The sequence below is a fragment of the Schistocerca nitens genome, chromosome 5 (assembly GCF_023898315.1).
Source record: "Schistocerca nitens isolate TAMUIC-IGC-003100 chromosome 5, iqSchNite1.1, whole genome shotgun sequence".
Taxonomy (NCBI): Eukaryota; Metazoa; Arthropoda; class Insecta; order Orthoptera; family Acrididae; genus Schistocerca; species Schistocerca nitens.
Genome location: NC_064618.1, coordinates 880,731,221 through 880,746,095, shown reverse-complemented (window position 1 = coordinate 880,746,095; position 14,875 = coordinate 880,731,221). Strand labels below are relative to the sequence as shown.

The 14,875-nt window shown below is 47.9% G+C and overlaps 1 protein-coding gene across 1 annotated transcript in view; it reads right to left on the bottom strand.

Annotated features, from left to right (window-relative positions):
- The window catches only part of LOC126260790 (epithelial discoidin domain-containing receptor 1-like), a 327,821-nt gene extending 323,035 nt beyond the window's left edge, over nucleotides 1-4,786 (bottom strand). The window contains exons 1-2 of the mRNA XM_049958126.1: nucleotides 4,670-4,786; nucleotides 2,069-2,183 (exon numbers count right to left, since the gene is read on the bottom strand). Of these exons, the coding sequence (XP_049814083.1) occupies nucleotides 2,069-2,183; nucleotides 4,670-4,748 (194 nt within the window). The 5' untranslated portion in view covers nucleotides 4,749-4,786. The remainder of the gene's footprint in view (nucleotides 1-2,068; nucleotides 2,184-4,669) is intronic.
- Between the last annotated feature and the right edge of the window lie 10,089 nt (nucleotides 4,787-14,875).

The following is a 14,875-nucleotide window of genomic DNA, read 5'->3' as shown; positions in this document are numbered from 1 at the left end:
ACCTCATGTCATTCCAAGCATGTGTGTCAATTTCTACCTCTCTATATATACACTCCTGGAAATTGAAATAAGAACACCGCGAATTCATTGTCCTAGGAAGGGGAAATTTTATTGACACATTCCTGGGGTCAGATACATCACATGATCACACTGACAGAACCACAGGCACATAGGCAACAGAGCATGCACAATGTCGGCACTAGTACAGTGTATATCCACCTTTCGCAGCAATGCAGGCTGCTATTCTCCCATGGAGACGATCGTAGAGATGCTGGATGTAGTCCTGTGGAACGGCTTGCCATGCCATTTCCACCTGGCGCCTCAGTTGGACCAGCGTTCGTGCTGGACGTGCAGACCGCGTGAGACGACGCTTCATCCAGTCCCAAACATGCTCAATGGGGGACAGATCCGGAGATCTTGTTGGCCAGGGTACTTGACTTACACCTTCTAGAGCACGTTGGGTGGCACGGGATACATGCGGACGTGCATTGTCCTGTTGGAACAGCAAGTTCCCTTGCCGGTCTAGGAATGGTAGAACGATGGGTTCGATGACGGTTTGGATGTACCGTGCACTATTCAGTGTCCCCTCGACGATCACCAGTGGTGTACGGCCAGTGTAGGAGATCGCTCCCCACACCATGATGCCGGGTGTTGGCCCTGTGTGCCTCGGTCGTATGCAGTCCTGATTGTGGCGCTCACCTGCACGGCGCCAAACACGCATACGACCATCATTGGCACCAAGGCAGAAGCGACTCTCATCGCTGAAGACGACACGTCTCCATTCGTCCCTCCATTCACGCCTGTCGCGACACCACTGGAGGCGGGCTGCACGATGTTGGGGCGTGAGCGGAAGACAGCCTAACGGTGTGCGGGACCGTAGCCCAGCTTCATGGAGACGGTTGCGAATGGTCCTCGCCGATACCCCAGGAGCAACAGTGTCCCTAATTTGCTGGGAAGTGGCGGTGCGGTCCCCTACGGCACTGCGTAGGATCCTACGGTCTTGGCGTGCATCTGTGCGTCGCTGCGGTCCGGTCCCAGGTCGACGGGCACGTGCACCTTCCGCCGACCACTGGCGACAACATCGATGTACTGTGGAGACCTCACGCCCCACGTGTTGAGCAATTCGGCGGTACGTCCACCCGGCCTCCCGCATGCCCACTATACGCCCTCGCTCAAAGTCCGTCAACTGCACATACGGTTCACGTCCACGCTGTCGCGGCATGCTACCAGTGTTAAAGACTGCGATGGAGCTCCGTATGCCACGGCAAACTGGCTGACACTGACAGCGGCGGTGCACAAATGCTGCGCAGCTAGCGCCATTCGACGGCCAACACCGCGGTTCCTGGTGTGTCCGCTGTGCCGTGCGTGTGATCATTGCTTGTACAGCCCTCTCGCAGTGTCCGGAGCAAGTATGGTGGGTCTGACACACCGGTGTCAATGTGTTCTTTTTTCCATTTCGAGGAGTGTATTATTTCGTGGTTTATTAGGTTTTCAAATTTATACTGACTTTTTTATCTCCTGGTATATACTGAAGAGATTACTTATTTGCATGTCGCCCTTTGCTTGCCACATTTCTATGTTATTGAGAAAGTTAAGTACTCTCATTGTTTATTTCGTAAAAAAAACTCATTAAAATGATTTGTATGAATTATGTCTAGCGATCCGAGAAGGCAGGTTTCCTAGACACCCCCCATTCGACGACTAGGCAGGATTGAACAATCGTGAAATGGTCGCACAGGATCCCACTCCATCGCTACCTCGGAGATGCTGTGTCCCATCGCTCGTGCGCCGACAATAACACTACTTTCAGACTCATTTAGATCTCGATAACCTGCCATTGTAGCAGCACTAACCGATCTAACAACTGCGCCAGACGCTTGTTGACTTATATAGGCGTTGCTGACCGCAACGCCGTATTCTGCCTGTTTACGTATCTGTGTATTTCAATAGGCATGTCTATACCAGTTTCTTTGGTGCTTCAGTGTCGGATGGCGTGGAAGACCTGCCCATCCGTGACGGGCACAGATGATGTGAGTGGCAGACACAGAAACACGTGGAGCAGACTCACCTGGCGTTCTGCGGCCCCACAGACTTGGGCTCGTAGGAGGAGCTGGCGGAGACCGCAGAGTCCGGGATGCGGCCCTCCTCCATCCCGAGCGCCACGTGGCAGCGGCCAGAGGACGCTGCAACACGCCACACACCTGGTCCACAGCCGTTCCATCCTAGCTCTACTAAGTACTATGATATTAGGCGTGACAGTGGCAGCAAACATGTTAAGAGAGAATCACAAGTGACGTCATACCCAGCAGCAACAAGTCATGTCATAACTAAGATCTTCCCCCATGACTACTTTGAGGTAATCCTGCCGTCTCACATATCTACTAGTTAGTCACACTCTCTACCCTACTTCCCCTTCCTGCGACAGGTTAGCAAATCCCAGGCGCTTTGGCAAATGTTCTTCCAATCTCTCCCTTCCAGCAACGCTTTCCCACAGACCTTTCTATGCGTATTCTTCCTACTACTTCCAGATCTCGTGTGGTACCCGTCTACGTCATTACTGACACATTGTTACAGCAGTGCTGTTTTCAATTACTTTCTCCCTATTATCTTTATCTCAGCATTCCACGTTTCTTCCAAACGATTAAGTGCTCTAGAAGCACAATCCGAAGAAGATCCGTCCTTTATTTGTGGCAGTATTAGATACCTGGAGAGCTTTTCTGGTTGATGACGATCTCTGTCATTGACTTTTGATTTACGCCGACTATTACTTTCACACATTGATGTCTTTACATGTTTTGTGTAGCCTGACATGACTGTTGAAACAGTTGCTCCGGAAAAATTTGTAAGTTGGCTGTCGTTGTTACTGATGCTCCAGATAATCGGGCCCCCGCGATCTGTATTCTTTGGAACTCTGTTAGCTAATGGAAATACCGTGTGGCTAGGGCCTCCCGTCGGGTAGACCGTTCGCCTGGTGGAAGTCTTTCGAGTTGACGCCACTTCGGCGACTTGCGTGTCGATGGGGATGAAATGATGATGATAAGGACATCACAAGACCCAGTCCCTGAGCGGAGAAAATACGCGACCCAGCCGGGAATCGAACCCGGATCGGTAGGCATGACACTCCGTCGCGCTGACCACTCAGCTACCAAGGGCGGACACTCTGTTAAGTCTTTCACTGCGTATCGAACTCGGCCTCAATGCAAATACGAAGTGTGCACTACTCGTGGACAACCTACCCTAATGCCTAGTCCGTACTCAACACGCAGAGTCCAACGCGACACGTGCCTTACCTGTGTTGTTGATCGTCAAACACAACCATCCCGTTACTACCACTGTTCACAATATTTTGCCTGTCCCCTGCAGATAACTGAAGTTTTGAACAGTGTCGAAACTGGCTTCTAACATGTAAATAACGTATCTTCGTTTCAGTGTCCTCTACGTGTGACGTACGTTTCCTGATAGTTTGCAATACCTCTTTTGTTACGCCTAGCAGTGCTAACGAAGTACCACATCGGAGAGTCGTCGAAGGGAAGACTGCAGAAAAGACGGGGGTAGAACGGTGGACAACACTTTGGATGCTGACAAGGGAACCTCCCCATCGCACCCCCCTCGGATTTAGTTATAAGTTGGCACAGTGGATAGGCCTTGAAAAACTGAACACAGATCAATCGAGAAAACAGGAAGAAGTTGTGTGGAGCTATGAAAAAAATAAGGAAAATATGCAAACTGAGTAGTCGATGCGCAAGATAGGCAACATCAAGGATAAAGTGAGCTGAGGAGCGCCGAGGTCACGTGGTTAGCGTGAGCAGCTGCGGAGCTGGAGGTCCCTGGTTCAAGTCTTCCCTCGAGTGAAAAGTTTAATTTTTTTATTTTCAGACAATTATTATCTGACAAACTCTTACGTTTTTATCACTTTTTTGGGAGTGATTATCTCATCCACAAGAAAACCAATTCGCCAAGTGTACAAGTTAGGTGGGTCGACAACATATTCCTGTCATGTGACGCACATGCCGTCACCAGTGTCGTGTAGAAAATATCAGACACGTTTTCCTGTGGAGGAATCGGTTGACCTATGACCTTCCGATCAAATGTTTTCGGTTCCCATTGGAGAGGCACGTCCTTTCGTCTACTAATCGCACGGTTTTGCGGTGCGGTCGCAAAACACAGACACTAAACTTATTACAGTGAACAAAGACGTCAATGAACGAACGGACAGATCATAACTTTGCGGAAATAAAAAAAAGTAAACTTTTCACTAGAGGGAAGACTTGAACCGAGGACCTCTAGTTCCGCAGGTGCTCACGCTAACCACGGAACCACGGCACTCCCGAGCTCATACTGTCCTTGATGTTGCCTATCTTGCACATGGGCTACTTAGTTTGTATATTTTGCTTATTTTTTTCATAGCTCCACCCAACTTCTTTCTGTTTTCTCGATTGCTCTGTGTTCAGTTTTTCAAGGCGTATCCACTGTGCCAACTTATAACTAAATCTGAGGGGAGTGCGATGGGGAGGTTCCCTTGTGAGTGACATTAGAAACCGACACAGATAGCTGCGGAAAGAAGCATAGGCCGTAGGGGAGTGGAGAGCGTCCAGTCGGCACCTTTTGTAAAACTGATGCACGTAAGGAGGAGGAGGAAGAGGAGGAGGAGGTACAGGCACGGACTCACCTTCCTGGCTGTGGGCGACGGCGGAGGCGGAGGCGACCAGCAGCGCTAGTGCGGCCATCGGCCGGCAGGCAGCGCCCATGGCGGCCCGGTCCTCCTGGCTCCTGCGGTCGCTGCGGCGGCGTGGCCTGGAGCTGGAGCTGGAGCTGGAGCGCCTTCAGCGGCGGCCGGCCGTCAGGCGGCCATGGGGGCGCCGTCGCCTACCACCGGTCGGCGAGCGGCGAGCGCCACCTGCAAACACGCCGCTGCGTCACTGGCCGAGCCTTCTGTCGCCCCTGCTGGGCTGGGGTTGGGTTGGGTTGTTTGGGGGAAGACACCAGACAGCGAGGTCATCGGTCTCGTCGGATTAGGGAAGCACGGGGAAGAAAGTAGGCCGTGCCCTTTCAAAGGAACTGTTGTGTACATAATTCCGCGTAGTCAGCGCGTACACAACTTTCCCACTAGAGCGCGCCCCGCTAAGCACAACAGCGCAGGCGCAGCGCTCGTCCGTCTCCGCTGCCTTAGAGACGGACCAATTTCTCCTTCCGCCGATCCGCGTATTAATATGTAACGCAGCCAATGAGATTGCTGCTAACGTAGAACCTTTTCTCCTCGCGGATCACACTCGCGCAGTGATACATGGACGCGCGAGGTATTATAACGAGTGTACAGACCTCAGATTGTCAGTCTGCATTAGTCTGCATTAATCTGCATTAGTCTGTACCAGTCTATAGTCAAGTTTCAGTCTGCGCCTAATAAGATTACCATATTCCTATACATAGCCATGAAGAAAAATGAATAGACACTTTGTCAAGTATCAGAGATATGTGAGAATAAGATTAACGTACCAAGACCAAAGGAACTTCACATTGTCAATTCTAAACAGCATCCAGAATCAAGTTACGTAATGTCTATGATTTTTATTATTTTAATAAATGTGTGTGAAAATTAATCAAGTTCTGTTTAAAGTTGGTCACCGTCAATCTGCTACTCTAAGCGTGCAAGTGGCATTTCTATCGTCTGACCTAACGGCAGAAGATAAACACGCCACGATAAGACCACGAGACATATTGCTGACACTCGCCTACTTCGTGAGAGCGACAAGTCAAGTAATCTGATGGTGTGTGTAGCGAAGGTCTTTCAGTACGCACACGACAGGAACCATCCCGGCATTCGCCTGGAGCGATTTAGGGAAATCACGGAAAACGTAAATCAGGATGGTCGGACGCGGGATTGAACCGCCGTCCTCCCGAATGCGAGCCCAGTGTGCTAACCACTGCCCCACCTCGCTCGGTGCTATGGATACGGTGCACAACAACCAAAGAGGAAAAAAGACACGGGTGAAACTATGAGATAGCAGAAGCAAAGACGTTCCAGTAAACGTGGGTCAAGAGAGATACACAGAAAGACAACTGCGAATCTTTGTTACGAACCGCCACTGACTTCGGAATGAACTATTGTCGTACTACAGATAGAGATTGTTTCGAATGTAAATTTGAAATTAAGTGTCCACATTTCCCCCTTTTTTTTCCTTTCACTGGAGTTTATCCCGTTTAGGATGGTGTCCTTGTGAATCGTGTAAACTTTCTTTCGTTTGTTATCGTACTTTATGAACCGTGGTAAAAACTGCTGTTTTGAAGAGCGCGCCGCAGTGCGTAGTGTGAAGCAGTCGCCCTCCGTTTCTGGCGATGGCGCCGCTGTGGCAATCGCAGCTTTGGTGTCTCCCTCTGGTGGGAGAGGGGAAAGGTTGGCTGTTCACGCGCATTTAAGGGGCGCTATCAGCTAGGCAAGGTGGTCAGTCGCAGTGAGGCTGGGTCAGTCGGTGCAGTCTGGGGAGAGACTGGTCAGTTGGTCAGCGAGGTCAGTGTGGGGCAGTCAGTGTCTGTCTGTCGTCGGGAGTGCTGGTATGTGTTAGGCCGCCAGTCTGCTGGGGTTTGTTCAGGCAATGGTCATTGGCGGTTGGATCGGTCGGTTGGTCGGTCGCGCACTGAGACACCAGATGACTTGTCCGCCTTGGGCGTCGGCGCATGTGAGGTCGCCACGCCAGTCCAATGGGCCGCGCCGTATAGCGAGGAGTAGTGGCTTCGCGGCCGACACGAGAGCAACAGGAGTCAAACCACGACATCGGTCTGGCCGGCGCGAGCTGCGACACCGTGGGACGGGAGATCGGCGCGAGCTGCGACGCCGTGGGACGGGAGATCGGCGCGCCTTCCTGCGTCCGTTGAAGCGGCTGGCAGCTGACGGTTCGGGAGAGCGTTGGGGGTGCTGCGCCAGGTCTTCGCCAGACATCGCAGTTTGTTAAAGGTTAAGTGATTCCTGATAGGTTGTTTTATTTACTTGTTAAATTCTACTTGTTTCCTTGGTCAGTCTCTCGCCCCCAGCTTGCTCGTCTGTCTCCCGTCCGCATTTGTTAGCAGTTAGTGTTTGTCTGTCTGTCTGTCGGTCTGCCGTACGTTAATAGCTGCCTCTGTCATGTTTGTCGGATACCGTGTTAATGAATTTATTGTTTAAAGTGTAACGGCCGAATTCCTGAAATATGTTTTTCTCTTGCCTATTATCTTCAAGGGGGTATATGTGTAATGTAGAGCATGTTTGTCTAATACTGCATTTCATGTTTTTTTTAATTTAAATGGTCATTTTATTATATAAAGTTGCCACCCTTCCACCTTTAGAGTTTTTCTTTTTTTAAAAAAAAGTTGCACTTTCGGTGGCAACTAACTTTTTAATATTAGTGTTTTCTACCATTTCCATCCCTCCTACGGGGTGCATAGTTCATGTGCCTGTGTGAGTTGTTAAAATTTTTAGTTTAAAGTAATCTGGTGTGTTGCAGATTTGCACCAGTGTAGTCTTTCAGAGGTGGTTGTGAGCGGTTGTGACTACGGCTGTGTCAAAAGGCAGCGGCGAGGTTCTCAGCCCGAAAGCTCATACTGTCAATATTTGTTCTTTCTGCCTCTGAATAAAATTGTAACTTGATATTTTGACGGTGCTTTCTGATTATAATTTTAAATCTGTTTAAAAAAAGGGCTTTTAGGAATAAAATTTCCATTTTTGAAAGAAATTTAATTTGTTTTGATCCGTTACCCACTGGCAACTACTTCCACGCTCACATAGTGTGAGTAAATGTGTTAATGTTCTTGATGAATAGCTAGTAAATAAAGTAAATTCTTAAGAAAATGTTTTGAAAGTAATTTCCCGGTTCAGTTTAACTATGTGCGTAGCGTATTCTCTGGCACAGAACCTGGGGACCAGCGCAGCATTTGTTTTAACGACCACCAGAAACCGCCTAAAAACCACACTCAGGCTTGCCTACGTCACGATCCAGCGCGTGTACCTATCCGGGTGTGGCACCTCCCTGCCCCGCAAGCTTGCGCGCTGCTTGTTAAGCTTTACGTGCAGAACGATTAAGTCTCCATCCTAAAGGACTCACACTTCACCTGTGGCGTACTTTAGCAATATGAGCCAGTTCAGCACAAGTAACGCTTCACTACAAACACCTGCCCGTTATAGGAGATATTCCTCTTGTCACCCCAGTATTCCCATGCAATTCTGCACACGTCTCGACACTCAGTTATGAATTATTTCAGAAACTTCTGCATCGTGTGCTAAATCAACGGTGTAATTCGCTGCTCCAGTTTTTTTTTTTATAATTCACCACTTTTTAGGTGGGCCTGGACAGAAAAATCCAGAGGTCTGGTGACTTTGGAGGTCGCATCCTGCTCCACCTATCCGTCTCACACTGTACTGGCGCGTTACATGTCGCATCACATCAACAGAAAATATGCCGGTGCGCCATCACACATCTGCCACATTCCGTAACTATTGGCCATGGATGAAACACGATCCCAGTTATTAAAACACCTTATTTCATACTGCTAGCTCGCAACCTCACATTCACAGCTATCTCGCAAACGGCTCGTTTGTCGATCTATGTTTACAGTAACGCTTTCCCTTCTATTGTGGAATACCTTCACACATATCAAAGTTCGCTTTCAATTTGTATATACCACCCATTCAGTTGAAGAGAGGATATATTTTCATTCTTCAGTGAAGTATGCGCGGCAATGAAGAATTTAAAACAAAAGTATCTGCCTTGTTTCTCGTGAGCAGGGTGCCTTCAGTTACCGTATGCAAGTACGCTCAAATATTCACTTTACCACAAGAACAACACACCATCTAATATACACGGAAACTCATCGCCTGTGTTGCTGAAACACTCCTAAATAGGATATAGCGGAGATATTTAAACAATACTTCCGCAGATGTTACAGAAGTGACTATTCAATTCTTAAACAGCTCAGAACGTGCGGTTGCCGCTATAGGCTTCTCGTGTTACTGCTTGTCATGCAGCAGAGTTAGACACTTTTCGTGGAGGCTGGAAGGTATGAAAAGAAAGTTTTGGCAACTTGAACCTTTCATTTGGTCCATAAATGATCTCGGTTATCCTCGAAACATGGCTTTCCCTAACACACCTCTCAGTCGATAGCGTTTTATGTCTTATTATGTTTGCCGGCCGGGGTGGCCGAGCAGGGTAGGAGCATTTTAGTCTAGCAGGGTAGGAGCATTTTAGTCTAGTAGTCACCAAGTCACAGAGAGCGCACGCCATCTGTAGCACCAAGCCCAGCCAATCCACCGCGTCGCAAGCAAACTGCACTATCATGCAACGCCATTTATCTTCTATGGCCATAACTCGACTGGGTTACACGTATTTATAGAACGGGATATCCTTTTATTATTTAGCGAATGTGGGCTGTGGTGTGTGAAAAAACTATGTGCGCGGCTAGGATTCAAATCCAAATCCCTAGCTTTCGCGGTCAGGGTTCCACCTCATTCATCGTGCAAGCATCACCATGGACTAATGTTTCAATTTGCTACAAGCTATACGTACATCCAAATCCGCATAGAAACTCACCTACTTTATTGCTGAAATGCAGCAAAGCCATTTGACAATTGTCTCACAGATGTTACTGAAATTATGTTTACACTCTTCAACAACCCTGAGGGTGCTACTGTTGAAACCTTTCCTATAACCTTCCTTATTCTCCAGTATCTAAGAACATATTCTGCGGAGAGACCGTCTTTGTAGAACTTGTGGTAACATGAAGCTTTCATTCTGCCGATGAGAGCAGTCTGTTATAGCAGTTACCAATGCACCAACCGTAAAAAGCACTGACCACTGCTCCAGCCCAAGGCTTCAGTTCTCACAAAATGTTGATATTTATATCTGTTGAGTATTTTGGGATTACGCTTGTTTCATATAGATCTTACCATTCATTTGTAAACAACAATAAACTGGTAGCCAAGATGGCAGGAATTCTTTTTATTCCATGATTACCGGTTTCGGCGAAACTAATGCCGCCATCATCGGATCTTAGGACACATACAGGTTACAACATCAAGGCAAACAATTGTGATATTAATAGTTGCCTATAACACGCAGGCCTTAATATCACCATTGTTTGCCTTGATGTTGTAACCTGTATGTGTCAAATGGTTCAAATGGCCCTGAGCGCTATGCAACTTAACTTCTGACGTCATCAGTCGCCTAGAACTTAGAACTACTTAAACCTAACTAACCTAAGGACATCACACACAACCATGCCAGAGGCAGGATTCGAACCTGCGACCGTAGCGGTCGCGTGGTTCCAGACTGTAGCGCCTGTATGTGTCCTAAGATCCGATGATGTCGGCTATAGTTTCGCCGAAACCGATAATCATGGAATAAAAAGAATTCCTGCGATCTTGGCTACCATTTTATTGTTGTACAAGCATCTAGATCGCTCTCACATGAGATCAATGTGCTCCCTGCAAAATTCATTTGTAAAGTGCGAGGACATGTAGGTATTACCAGAAAAGACCAAATTTAGGAAACAAACTGTTGATGGTCCCAGAAATGTTGCGAAGAAAATCGAGCTGTTGTGGAGGGAGCCTTGAGGAACAAATCGTTAGTAACGTCATCCAACGACGCTGCAGAGCGTCCACGTTATAGGGGCTGGCGCCTCCCACTGGACCACACCTTCGGCAGCAAATGTGACTTTGTACGCTGACGGACCATCGGCGAAACATCTTGCATTCAGTGATCACGACTGACGGCCACAATCGCCGGTGCAGAACGTGGTGTAGCTGCTGCGTAGACATGCCTTCTCTCCTGTGAATAGTTGTCTGCTTAGCTGGGTGGTTATGTGCTTGTCTACCATGCAGTGGGCCAGGGTTCGATTCCTGGCCTGGTTGGAGATATTCTCTGGTCGTGTACAGTGTGTTATGCTTTGCTCATCATCGTCGCCACCGACACCCAAGTCGCCAAATGTGCCGTCACCTGAAATAAGACTTGCACCTCGTGACCGAAGTTTCCCGGATGGGGCCTCCTGGCCATCAATGCCACACGATCATTTCAATTTTTTTCTTCCTATGAATACAGCGCTCTGATGCCTCTCCGGATGACCGGTTTGGAAAGAGGTTCGATCTGCGGTTTATTTTTCTCCTCTGTACTGAAAAACATTAGAGATTTTATAAGGACTCGGGAGAAAAATAAATCGTCCGCTGAGGCAACAGAGCATCGCATTCATAGGTGACAAGGCCTTCCTGTGCGGCAGCTAGCTTCATCTCTTCCACTGGCGACCGTGGCAGTCAGTCGCGATCACTGAATAACAGACGACACTGCGAGATGTTCCAACTGAAGTCTGTCAGCTTACAAAGTCACGTTTGTTGCCGAAGGAGTGGCCTATTTGCAAGCGCCGCTGCCTGTAACTTCGATGCTCCGTAGTTTCGTTGGATGACGCTTCCGGACACGGTTTCTTGTCCACGATTTGTTCCTCAAAATGTCCTCTATAACTGCTCGAAGTGTATCGCAACGTTTCTGGGTATTCGTCATATCTATCTAAAACACCCGCATCTCTGCTCAAAAGTAAACGATTCCAAAGCTACAATATGGCAGCCCTCCGTGAGCTAAGTCAGCGGAACGATACTTGTGTCACAGTTCGAGAGAGATTTAGGAGGTGGAGTGTTTAATCTTGACCTACGATCCAGCGGCCCTTACTACACCTCTCACTTGATATTGTTTCATGCTAATTTTCTAAATATAACTCACTACAAACGAAATACTCTATAACCTGGATTTGAAAATGATTTAAAGGCGACTCCTCTTCAGCCATAAACTGAAACTATTAATGATATCAAATGTACAACACACATTAATATACACGGTTCATATGATGTGAACCATTGGGCTAATGTACGTCGTAAAAACAGTTTATGAAAACTGAGAAAATCATCACGCATAATAGTATTCTCATTGTAATCTAATCGATATGCCGCCATATTCTCCGGATCTCAACACATGTGCCTCCTTTTTGTGGGGCTATATTATAGGAAAACGTGTACAGCAATAACTCCAAAACCATTGCTAAGCTGAAAACAGCCACTCAGGAGGTCATGGGCAGCACGAACGTTCCGACACTTCAGCAAGTCATGCAGAATTTCGCTATTCATCTGCGCACGGTCATGGCTAATGATGGCAGGTATATCGAACATGTCATAACCTAAATCCGAATATCTGTAGCGACGTTTAAATGTTGAATAAAGTGTGTACACGGCTTAGTTTGTAACTAATTTCCTTTTTTTTCATATGGTTCAATAATTGTCACGCTGTATGATCTATCCCGCTGACGGCCGCTTCTCTTGTATCGCGCACGGAAACACGCAACACCGCACCCTGCAGTGATGTACCGCCACGAAGCACCGCCTCGGCGGCCTATCACCGCCGGTATAAATTGTCAGATAATGAAGCCGCTGCAACGGATAAGGTGTTGTAAGTACCTCCGAAATTTTCCCGTAATTGGAAACACAATCGCGCGTGGAATATTAAGCGCTCCGGCGTAGCGGAGGTTTTATAAATATTTACAGCCGATTGCCGTAAGTGATTCCCGCACCCCGAAGCCTCCGGATTCCTGATTAACGGCGTGAGACGTACCTGGCTGCTCGCCTACCCACCCCCGTCGGGCGGGTAAAATAATAAGGGAGGAGCTATCAGCGGCGCATCGCCGGCGCCAGTTTTCAATTACAGTACTCGCGTCGTGTGTGTAGCGAGGTGGAGACGCCTCCGATGATAAGTTACGCGCCTCGGTGGATGACAGAGGGATGGGGGCGGGGCTGGACACGCACACACGCGTGATGCGTGGCCCCGGGACTGTGCAGGTACCTGCCGCACGCACCGCCAGCAGCAGCGGCCGACACATGCGTACCCACTGCGTGCCACCGGCTGCAGCCGCGGGAAACAAAAGGCGCTGCTGTGCCCGTCTTAACGAGCCTTTGTAGTCGAGAAGTGGGAGCTCTCCCATCCCCGTACCCCACCACTCCGACAAAGACTGCAGTCCGTGGTACCTATCGTACTGTTGTGCCTACGAACGCCGATTTCGTAATTTAGCCACTTAAGCAACAGAGGAAAGGCCAACTTTGTGATGACTGCTCAGCGTGAGTGACCGATGGTGCAATTTCCGGTTCGCATAAAAGTCTCGTGCACATTTTTTCGACGTCTCCATCAGACGCTGCGAGCAATGTTTCTATGAGTTCCTGTTGTCCGGCCTCTTAACTCTACTCTCTGACGTTCGCACCCAATGATAGATCGCAATTAATTTTTATTCCATATTCGTGATGTGTTTCAAAAAATGTTCGAATCTGAGCTTAAAAGAAGCCCTCAAACAATTTACATGTGCTGGTGTATACAGGGTTGTCCATTGATCGTGACCGGACCAAATATCTCACGAAATAAGCGTCAAACGAAAAAACTACAAACAATGAAACTCGTCTACCCGGAAAGGGGAAACCAGATGGCGCTGTGGTTGGCCCGCTAGATGGTGCTGCCATAGGTCAAACGGATATCAAGTGTTTTTTTTTTTTTAATAGGCACCCCCACTTTTTATTACATATTCGTGTAGTACGTAAAGAAATATAAATGTTTTAGTTGGACCACTTTTTTCGCCTTGTGATAGATGGCACTATATTAGTCACAAACATGTGGCTCACAATTTTAGACGAACAGTTGGTAACAGGTAGGTTTTATAAATTAAAATACAGAACGTAGGTACGTTTGAACATTTTATTTCGGTTGTTCCAATCTGATACATGTACCTTTGCGAACTTATCATTTCTGAGAACGCATGCTGTTACAGCGTGATTGCCTGTAAATATCACATTAATGCAATAAATGCTCAAAATGATGTCCGTCAAACTCAATGCATTTGGCAATATGTGTAACGACTTTCCTCTCAACAGCGAGCAGTGAGCCTTCCGTAATGTTCGCACATGCATTGACAATGCGCTGACGCATGTTGTCAGGCGTTGTCGGTGGATGACGATAGCAAATATCCTTCAACTTTCCCCACAGAAAGAAATCCGGGGACGTCAGATCCGGTGAACGTGCGGGCCACGGTATGTTGCTTCGGCGAGCAATCCACCTGTCATGAAATATGCTATTCAATACCGCTTCAACCGCACGCGAGCTATATGCCAGACATCCATCATGCTGGAAGTACACCGCGAATCTGTCATGCAGTGAGACAGCTGTAGTAACATCGGTAGAACATTACGTAGGAAATCAGCATACATTGCGCCATTTAGATTGCCATCGATAAAATGGGGCCAATTATCCTTCCTCCCATAATGCCGCACCATAAATTAACCCGCCAAGGTCGCTGATGTTCCACTTGTCGCAGACATCGTGGATTTTCCGTTGCCCAATAGTGCATATATGCCGGTTCACGTTACCGCTGTTGGTGAATGACGCGTCGTCGGTAAATAGAACCCGTGAAAACAAATCTGTCATCGTACCGTAATTTCTCTTGTGGCCAGTGGCAGAACTGTACATGACTTTCAAAGTCGTCGCCATGCAATTCCTCGTGCATAGAAATATGGTACGGGCGCAATCGATGTTGATATAGCATTCTCAACACCGACGTTTTTGAGATTCCCAATTCTCGCGCAATTTGTCTGCTACTGATATGCAGATTAGCCGCGACAACAGCTAAACACCCTATTTGGGCATCATCATTTGTTGCAGGTCGTGATTGACGTTTCACATATGTCTGAAACTTCCTGTTTCCTTAAATAACGTAACTATCCGGCGAACGGTCTGAACACTTGGATGATGTCCAGGATGCGGAGCAGCATACATAGCACACGCCCGTTGGGCATTTTGATCACAATAGCCATACATCAAGACGATATCGACCTTTGCCG